The sequence below is a fragment of the Gymnodraco acuticeps genome, unplaced genomic scaffold, assembly GCF_902827175.1.
Source record: "Gymnodraco acuticeps unplaced genomic scaffold, fGymAcu1.1, whole genome shotgun sequence".
NCBI lineage: Eukaryota > Metazoa > Chordata > Actinopteri > Perciformes > Bathydraconidae > Gymnodraco > Gymnodraco acuticeps.
The window spans coordinates 4,482,980-4,493,313 of NW_022990023.1; the positions used below are offsets into that span (position 1 = coordinate 4,482,980).

A 10,334-nucleotide genomic window follows, 5' to 3' on the forward strand; every position below is an offset into this window, starting at 1 on the left:
CTTCACAATATTTGTTTTGTTCCTCGGGTGAACTGACCCTACACTGATTAAACCTGGTGTGTTGGTTACAACCAAAATGCCCTACTTTAAAATATAGCAATGTTACAGTTACCAGTATTACAGTGATTTACCTGATGCCAACACCATAACTACAGGCAAGGCAAACAATGAAATGTATTTGATGAGAAGCACATTTCAACAAGAAGGAACATTTGGTGTGAATGTAAAAATAAAGTATAATATATCAATGAAGTCTACAATATAAAAACTAACATAGCAAAAACATGTCTCTTATGTCTGTAAACATATTCAGCTTTTTGCAAGGATCAGACCTCTGTGTGATCCTATGGTTCATACAGATACATCTCTATCATTACTTATTGTTTCTCAAATCTTTAGACCACTGACCTTAAGTTTGGTGTATCTAAAGGTTTGGGTATACTTGAAACTAATACTTTCTAATGACTTGTCGTCCTAGATGCCTGAAGGCAAAAGTGTGTATTGATGTTCACAACAACCCCAATCTGCAACTACTCAAAGGGCAATATGTGAAAACTGTTCAGATTGGGATAATGGAAATTACATATCATGTAGTGTGTACTCGGTTTAACAATCTAAAGTGATGTTAGAGTTTAGCAGATGGCATAAGAGAGATGTTTCAAACCTACATAACATCACCTTTACACACCTTCCCAATCACTGCATAAAGTCGGTTTAATGTTGGATTGTCAGTTTCCACAGGTTGAAGAACTTGTTAGATTGAGGCAGTCTAAAAGGTGTGGTGGGAGATGGTTTTAAACCCAGTTTAAAAAGTAATATTGTCCCTGTTCAATTGATGCGATAGAACATGGATTTACAAATACACTTATCATACAGTTGTGTTCCTTTTTAAGAGATGATATTTATTGCATGTTTCTCAGTATTACACGGTGAACATAAAAGGAAACAAGTTAGGAGGTATGAAATTAAGATTGAGATGTTTTCCCGTAATCATTGTCATTCTGCCCTGGTGAATGTGATGCTGTTGTTTGTGTTGTATCATTATCAGTGCACAGCATAACCTCAATTGATTCCAAGTATGTTTATATAATCATTCTTACCGGATTGCATTTAGTCTAACTTGAGTGCTTAAGTGATAAAAGTCCTTCTCTCTGCTTTATGGCTGCTTTTAGAGCCCATCGAAGAGGAAGGATGGAAGACTGCGGAGGGCGAGCTGGGTGAAAAACATTAAAGCACACACAGTCTGTGAGTATCCTGCCGTCTCCCACTCTTAAGGACGACATGACACCTGCATTGTAACTCTTGATAAGAGCTCTAGTGGGTGCTCTCCTTTAATGGTGCACTACTCCACGGCGTGTTTTAGCTCCTCTCATCCTACCCTGCTGCTCCTGCTGTATTTTGCTGCCCCAATGTCCTTATTCTGAGGATGAGAAAGTAGCTTTTCTCCTGCTTTCTGTGTGAACGCCTCTAACGCCTAAGGCAAGGAGAGAAAAGTGGGTCACGGGCAGATGGACTATACAGTGGTAATAAATATGCTAGCTGGGGTTAATATTCTGTTTGTTTTTTGTGAGTGCACTTACTAATTAGAGTAGGAGATTTAAGAAACAAAAGAGACGGGATAGGAGGGCAGGATGAGATAAATGTATTGATTAATGAAATCGAAGCTGTGAAGCACAGAGATGGTCTTGCATTAAATCAGTGGCTTGACCCAGAAAATGATGTCTTAGCATTTTTAGAGTGAATAACATCAACAAAATGTATTTTAATTAAGCCTTTTTTATATAATTCAATCAGATCAGTCACATTGGCGTCACTATTTGTGACTGCTGCATTCAGGGACTAAGAGTTCTTGCAAATATAAAACCATAAATACAATACCAATTGAAGTTTAACGTTGTATATATATCATATGTTTTACAGTACAGTGAAACAGCGGCTCACTGGCCACAGTCACAGGCTTACATATTCTCTAAAGCCTCATTCATGAATTATTCTCTCAAGGAAAACCGATGCAGTGCTGGACTCTGGTGGCCATTGGAAGTAACTGAAACAGAGGCCTCCACTTCTTTTTCTCGATGTAAATAGTAGTTCCAAGAATTTCTTTTTACCCTTCAGAAATGTGTCATTGTTTTCTATCTACTGTTGGGGAATAATTTGCCTAGGTATTCAACCTTTGACACAGTTCATAATTTTCTCTTTTCACTGTCTCCTTTCCCATGGCATAGGTGCACACACCCCCGTTGACAATTTACTAGCGGTATTTACTTGCAGTACCGAGGTGGGCCGGCGGTACCGAAGTGGGCCGGTCGAGAGTCCCGGGCTGATTTTTAGTCCCAGTCCGCCCCTGGTCTACGGCCTAGGATTGTGGCATCTCAACCGTGTGGTCAAACCGTGGCCCGTGACTTGTCTTGTGAATTCTCTGGCCGAAGCTCCAAATAAACCGTCAGTGTTTGCCATCAAAGCTCCAGCTCTCCATCGTGTCTCTCTTTGAGTCCTGACTCCAATTGCTTCAGAAGTTTCCCCCACATTTACCATTTTAAATATAGTTCTTAGAATGATGTTGCTTAAATGTGCATTTTCAAAACTCACTGTGGGTAAGCATGCTTTTATCTTCCTCTTTAGAGAAGTCTGAGAATCAGGGAAACATAATGTGTGATAAAGGGAATTTAAAACGAAAGAAACATTTTACTTTAGATAAAGGACAAAGCTTTTCTTCCTCTTGAACTATGTTTAATCATTGGTGTTGCTGAAAACATTTCCCTATTGCACAAAACGAAACCATGTCTGGATTCTAAAATGCAATTCAAACATTTTTATGTTTTTGGGAACATGTAAGAAGTGGTAAAAATTACTAAGTACAATTGCTCAAGTACTGTAAAAATGTGAGGTACTTTACTTATGTATTTTCACATTATGCTACTTTATACTTTTACTCCACTACACGTATTTAGTTACAAGCTATTTCACAGAATTAGATTAGAAATATAAAATATAATTAAACTCATACATTATTTTATGTAGTTATAAGTAAAGCTACTCGGCAAAATCTTCATAGTAATTCAAATAAACGCCACTTTTACCAAGTGCAGAATTTAAGTGATGAACACACTCACATAATTCATCAATAACTACAGTACAATAATACAAATATATGGTGCTTAACGGGGCCATTCTGCATAACAATACTTTTACTTTTGGAACTTGAAGTATATTTTAATGCTATTACTTTTTTATTTTACTTGAGTACGATCTTCAACGCAATACTTTTTTAAAGGTATTTAATACTGCAGTATTGGTACTTTAACTCAATTAAATAATAGGAGTATTTCTTCCACTTGAGGTGCATGACAGGAGTGCGTGAGATATACACAGTATTCTTCTAGAATGTGTGAAAGAAGACGTGTCTAACTAAGCTGTGAAATGCGCCCTATCTAATGTAACACCTAAAACCCACAGTGTCCTGAAATGACCTGCAAAGACAAAGTGCTATGTCCTGTAAAGATTTTTTAATGTTGCCATTTCAGTAACAGGTTTACAGCTTTATCTGGGCATTGATTAACACGACTGATAGTTGTCACCTATTTTTTATTAACAAACTACATATTTGTTTCCCTCTTTTAGCCATGGAGCCTCAGTGTCTGTTAGATTCACATCTTGCTTTGACACTATGAGGTCAGCGACCACTAACAGTTCAACTCATCTCATTTGGTTTCGATCTTTGTAGTGACTCAGCCATTTCATCTGATAAACAGCTGCGGTAGTTTCTCAGAAATGTTTTTAAATAAGAAATAACAAAATAAACAGAGGGTCATTTCTTCACTGCAATATTACTGGCAAGAGCTAAGGCCACCGAAGACTTCTCCAAATGTTCCCAAATCTGCAGAAAACGTATTGTTTGCAGCCCTCAGTAACCCATAGAAGGTCCTGCATGTGAGTCATCTGTTTACAAGGTGCAAGAAGAGGGTCCTAAGCAGCTCATACAGATATGTGTTATGTGATTTGCATTTAGTTGGAAATGAACCACACAAGGGACTGGACAAATATATGAACTGCAAGATGTACATTTAAAAGTTGTCATTCACAAGGTGTTGCTGATCAAGTTTTGCGCATATATTTACGATGATTCTAGTTTGCTTAGACGCTGTGCCAAAGACACTGTGGCCCAGTGGAAAGGGCTTTTACTTCTTTAACTTCTTAACTTTATATAAATATTTATTTATTTTATCCTACAACAACTTATCCTGTCACCAAACTTAATTTCCCCCTGGGATTAACCAAGTGTTTTGATTCTGATTCTTAGCACCTGAATGCACCACTACTTTGATCTAGCTCCTTGGAAGGATGACAAGGCTCTCCTTTAACACAAAAGGACTTCATCTTTCAAATTATTATAATATATTGTTATTATTCAAAGGATTTAGGCCCTAAATTGTGATGCAGCTCGTAACGGCTCCTCTTGCTTCTGACTTATTCTGCCTGTGCCTTTCATGCAACCTCCACAGCCTCCATACCAGCCTTGTTTACCAAGTGAGTTTAACTATTGTTTCCCCAAAAGTGGGCTTGCTTTTAGTCTCATTTGAGACTGTTGTTTGCCTTGTTAGCTTAGCTAGGATTCAGATATACCATTAACTGTCTTTAATGTCTGTTTAATCCACATTTGTCATTTTAAGTGAATCCTCTCTGATATTCTGTTCACCCTTATGCTGTCTGATCTCTCCTATAGAGCAGATGAGGCTATGCAGGTAAAGCATTTGTATATATTTGCATTCATAAGTGCAAGAAAGAAAGTATGAAATGCCCTCTGTACAGTTTCTTCTTATTTTGTCTAATGCATTTCTCAGTAATGAACTGAGTTTTTTTTTTAGTATTGCATACAGTGTTTTCTGGGGTTTTGAAGTTCCTCTCTTCCTTCCTTTTTCACAATTTGAATTACTGTGAAATGACACAATTAAAAAATGCTGTTGTTGCAGTATTCCTAAACCATGAGAATGCAGAATATCTGTTACAGTTTTTCCTCTTTTACCTCTGCTAAGCTCAGCCCCAAAAGCAACTTCCTCATTGAGACTCATACCCACTTAGTGTCTGGTCACCTCTGGGTTTTAGTCATTATGTTGTTTCTCTTGAAGGTGTTGCTCTGACCGTTCCCATGAGGGGAATTACACATCTGCTGCTCCTGGCAGGTAAGAGGAATCTAACAAAAAGGTTGATACAGTTCAAAGTAGTTTCAGGATTGTAAGGTTTTTGTTTGCTGAAATTGAATTATATTAGTTTTATAAGGACTTGTATGTATTTATATTGTGCAAAATATCACATTTTACACTTTTTGTATGAAGATTTAACAATGAATCTAAGGGTGGAGTTGTCAATCTTGGTGATGAGAGCAATAAGTGTAATTTCCAACATAGCTGATACAAAGTCAAATGTTATTATTTTTAGCTGAATTGTCTTTAATGTGTTGCATTTGACATTACACAAATACACCAAGGTTTTGCCTATATAAAATACCTTTGGTGCCTTTTTGCAAGGAACTGAATCCGCAGCGGTAGGTACTCTAACACTGATCTATCAGCGGAGAACTTATGTGAGAGAGGAGCAGGACGTTGGCAGAGCTCATTTTCATCATCTCTAGACAGAACAAATAAAGATTGAAACAAATTCTGAAAATTAATACATTTAGATTTTGATGTGGATCTGATTTTGCAAATAAATCAAAATTATTTTACATTAACAGCTTCTCTGAATGTGTTCAGGAAGCTGTGTAACAAGTATTATTTAATGGAAGATGTAATTTTACTGAATTACGTTGAACTAAAGCATAAATATGTATAAGGACACGTTTGCATGTCTTCAATTATTACACTATAATGTGTATAACTGGGCAAACACCTTAAAAATTCAATTTATATTTTCTGTATCCAAACATTGAACTCAAACAAGTTTTTGAAATGTTTGTAAATGTAGAACAAATATTTTACTGTCGTGAATAATTGTCTGGATTGATTTTAATTAAATGATCGATACAATTCTTCCTTTCCGGTTAGTACTCATTTTTCCGCTTGCACTGCATAAACTTTTAGATTTTTTCGAAGTTTCTGAAAAATTATTTAAAGTAACACTGCCGTCAATTTAGGAAAAAACGAATAGATACTTACTTAAGCTTGAATAAAAACAATTGTATCAGTATTTTGGCAAAATGTACTATTTTAATTTTGAATCAGTGTCTGAAATGCCCTGCTCTAAATGGAAGAGACAATATAAGTGGTGCAATATTAGCCATGAGAGACTTAGCTTTTATGAAGGAATAACATATTTTGGATTTTTTACAGCATTTGTGCTCCTGGGAAGATGTCAGCAAAAGCCAAATGGTAATCAGTGTTTACATATTGAAAAAAATCCTTTCATCTTCCGTCTATCTTTTTTAGCAGTTGATAATGTCATGCCCTTTGTGATTTCTTTAGATTACATAAACTGTGCCTATAAATACCTGACTGTATTTATTTTCCTTTATCTCCTACTTCCTTAGTTATTATCTCCCCCAAACTCAAGGAGATCTTCCCGGGGGACTTGTTTTATCTGAAATGTTCAGGTAAAAGCAAGGTGAGTTGGTACTTCGACGGCAAAGATCAACCTTTACTGACAAGCGACACCTGGAAGATAGGAGTGGCTGCCCCCAAACACTCAGGCTCTTATCAATGTGAGAGCAATGGGCAAAAGAGTGACGCTTTGCCCATCAAAGTCATGGGTAAATATACCACAAGAACATGTATTACGGTTCAAACTCCCATAAATGTAAGGGGAGTTTGAAAGCCCTATCACTAATAGTATTTTTAATTGATTTACCATTCAGATTACGTTCCCATTGCATCACTCACCATCAAGACAGGCCATCCAGTGGTGCGGCGCGGAGATTCGGTTCGTCTGCAGCTTTACAATGAGGATGGTCTTCAGGGGTGGATGTGCTGGGTCTATAGGGGAGAGAAGTCAAACAAGATTAAGTTGAAGATTAAAAACAGCGACAGTGTGAGTGTGGACTTTCAGGTTAATAGACTGATGGTCCCAGAGACCATTTACTGGTGTAGTAATGATACTCAACGCAGAAGTAACCAAATCACACTCAGGACCTCAGGTAGGCTTTTTTTTGTAATGTTTCACAAAGCATTTTCTATTTGTTCTTCACCATGAGCAAACCCTTTCACCTTTATTAGCATTATTGAAATAGCCTCAGAAATTGTATTTTTAGCATTTTTGTATGCCAAAAATCAATGTTTCATCATCTTTCAGATAAGGATATCTCGCTGGAGATGTATCCTCTGCCTGCTGTAGTTGGGGAGACTCTGACCCTGAAGTGCCTGGCCTGGGGTACAAATAAAATCCGCCACACCAATTTCTACAAAGGCAGTGACATCCTTTCGAGTAGCGCCAGTACTACCCACACAATCTCTAACGTGACAGAATCTGCAATGGGAAGATATAGGTGTCGGGCCACCTTCACGTACATAAGAGAACCTGCCGGCGGCCCATACCAAGAGACCTCTGATGATCAAGATGTGTTTGTCCAAGGTACGTTCACCCAACCAACACCCTTTGACTGCTTCTGATGGCTGCTGTACTGAATTTGGTTTCCCCACATGCAATTGTTTCCTCTAGTAGACCGCTTTTTAAGTCTATCTTCTCATTTTTTTCAGTGCCTCCTTTAATGAGGGCTTTTCTCTCTTCTGGCATGTTATGTTCTTGTCCACATTGCCCCGATTTACACTCCTACCATTGGTATAAACTTGACGATCAGCAATGGGCAGCTATTGGTTCCAGCCCACCGAAATCAAGCGGTACCTATGCATGTAGAGCTGTGTGGAACATCGGGAGGTCTTCTCTCAGCAACGTCTACATCTGTGAGTTACTGTTTTTGTTCTTGCCAATTGATATCCAAAAACGATTAGTTCTGAAAATACGCTTTTTTCGTTGCCCGCCACCATGACTGTTCATTTTAAACACTTTAAACAACAGCCAGCCTGGAATTGATGTAAAACACTTTGGAATTGTAAACACTGAGTACTACAGGTTACTAATTTATTTTATGGAATATATCATGTAAAAGTAATCCTTGAAAATGTTCTGAATCTGCCTAATTTCATGTTGTTTAAATTCATAAACAAAGTTGGACACATTGTAAGAGTCACATCTACTAACACAAAGGGGGTGTGGAGTTTGATGGCATTTACAACACAGAGAGGCTTTAACAAATGAAGGAATAGAGTTTCATTATGGGTATTACAGGATCCAGTGTTTGTGGATCCATCATAGGTATTCAAAGTCAGCATGACAGTTTTGACCATTTGTTGATTCCAATATTGTGAGCCAACCTATTTTATGGCAGTGCAATACAAAGTCACTGGGGTCACTGGCCGACCCCTTTAAATATGTTTTTTATTCCATACAAATTAAGTTTGCACACAGATTATTTGGCCTATCAAAGCTGTGTGAGTTGTAACGTGTTGCTTTGAATATTAACATATAAAACCACTACAAATTCTGCTAATGATGAATTCAACTAATATAACACATCCAAGGGTCAGTCAGAGGGATTTCAATTTCTGTACGTTCTGTCTCCGTTTCAGATCAACCTCCAATCATGATCATTTTACTCTGTGTGGCGGCCGGACTGGGATGTATTTTAGTAGCTGTGGTCTTGTTTAGATATTTTAGGAAGAGAACAGGTGAGTGACTACTACTTCTTTTTCACTTTTTGTATGCACCCTTAAGGCACCACATAAGGCACTTTTTTTTCTTTTTTTTAAGGAGCAATTTACGAGGATTTGCCACTGAGGTCAGCAGATGAGAAATACGAGATGCTGCAGAAGGGTGCCCAAAGGGAGGGCGAGTACGACCTCCTCCAGACAGAAGCAACAGGTGGACAGAGGAGAACGGAGGAATATGAGGCACTGAATAAGGATGAAATGAAAGGGGGGGTGTACCACACTGTGAAAATTGAGGGTGCAGTAGGAGCAGAGGGAGGGTATGAAGCACTGAAGAAAGAGGGAATGACAGGGGGGGAGTACCACACTGTTAAAATAAAGGGGGAAGTTGGAGCAGAAGGAGGATATGAGGCACTGAAGAAAGAGGGAATGAAAGGGGGGGAGTACCAAACGCTGGGAATGGAGGGGGCAGCTGGAGGAGAGGGAGGGTATGAGGCACTGAAGAAAGAGGGAATGAAAGGGGGGGAGTACCAAACGCTGGGAATGGAGGGCACAGGTGGAGGTGAGTTAGGAAGAAGGACAAAGACTGAGAATATGAGATAGTGAGGGAGAAGGAGGACAAGGCAGAGAAACAAAAGACTAGACAGTGAACAGATAGGTCTCTGTAGCTTCAATCATCCTTTTCAAAGTCAGGTAATGTCTTGGTCATGATGTTAAAATGATTTTACTAAACCAAAATTACAGTGCTGTATGGGGAATGTAAATAGATGAAGGTGGCTTTGGCTCATGGATTCTGAAAGAAGAATATTGGCACACTGTAAAAAAAAAAAAGCTTGTGATTTGTATAAAATAATTTAGATATTAAAGTTATAGAAATGCTTTGAAATAAGGTTTTGAGATTACCTATATAATTGACAGGGAGAAAATAAGGTTGATTATATTGTGAATATAAGAAGGATTGCTTTATCAAACTATTTCAGCTATGCAGTATGCTTATATTTCTTTGCAAAGCCACATAGTTTCCTTTGCACAATAAGTGAGAATGTTGTCTTGAATTGCCTCTTTTTGAGTAACAAATGAATTTGCATAAACAATATTTTTTGTGTTTTACTAAAAAGTGCATTATTGTATAAGTTCTGCTTTAGCATTCACATGTAAAATCCATTTTAATTTAATTGTGTGTGTCATCAGTTGCACTGCGCATCTTGAGCTTCAGTGTCCTTCCTGTTGTATTTTATGTGCTGAAATAAACTTGTGGTCGTACAATTACTCCATCATCACATTCAATCCAGGCGTACTCTTTCAATTTTTGTGATACAGAGGAGAAAATAAAGGTCGACAAAATGTTTCTTTGACACTCTTTAGAAAGGGAGGACAGCTCAAGGCAACAACCAATGTGGTTAGTTCAGAAACAAGAGCAGACTACTTTATTTGAACTTTTTGGGGATACAATCGAAAACCTCCAACCTACAAAGAAGCCTCTCTCCTCTAAAACAAAAATGCTAAATACATTAAATGTTCTCTGGCCTAAAACAGGTGATGAAAGCTCAGGCTACATGGTAGTGTAATTAATATATACCTGGCTGCTAAATCCTAAGAACTGTTACAGGATTTGTATTTTGAAAAGTTTTTTTTTTTTTA

At 37.8% G+C, this 10,334-nt stretch overlaps 1 protein-coding gene across 1 annotated transcript; it reads left to right on the forward strand.

Moving 5' to 3' along the window:
* The first annotated feature begins 5,051 nt into the window (after positions 1–5,051).
* Positions 5,052–9,980, forward strand: LOC117544823. The gene is made up of 8 exons (XM_034214280.1): positions 5,052–5,180; positions 6,327–6,365; positions 6,524–6,742; positions 6,848–7,126; positions 7,282–7,560; positions 7,686–7,889; positions 8,616–8,714; positions 8,797–9,980. The coding sequence occupies exons 1-8, from the start codon at positions 5,147–5,149 to the stop codon at positions 9,294–9,296; spliced, it is 1,653 nt and encodes a 550-aa protein (XP_034070171.1). The 5' UTR covers positions 5,052–5,146; the 3' UTR covers positions 9,297–9,980.
* The last annotated feature ends 354 nt before the right edge of the window (positions 9,981–10,334 follow it).

What these genes read in the sequence shown, in the direction of transcription:
- LOC117544823 (XM_034214280.1), top strand. Translation starts at nt 5,147, where the DNA reads ATGAGGGGAATTACACATCTGCTGCTCCTGGCAG. An exon ending in AATCACACTCAGGACCTCAG is followed by an intron (nt 7,127 to 7,281) that starts GTAGGCTTTTTT and finishes ATCATCTTTCAG; the next exon opens with ATAAGGATATCTCGCTGGAG. An exon ending in TCAAGATGTGTTTGTCCAAG is followed by an intron (nt 7,561 to 7,685) that starts GTACGTTCACCC and finishes CATTTTTTTCAG; the next exon opens with TGCCTCCTTTAATGAGGGCT.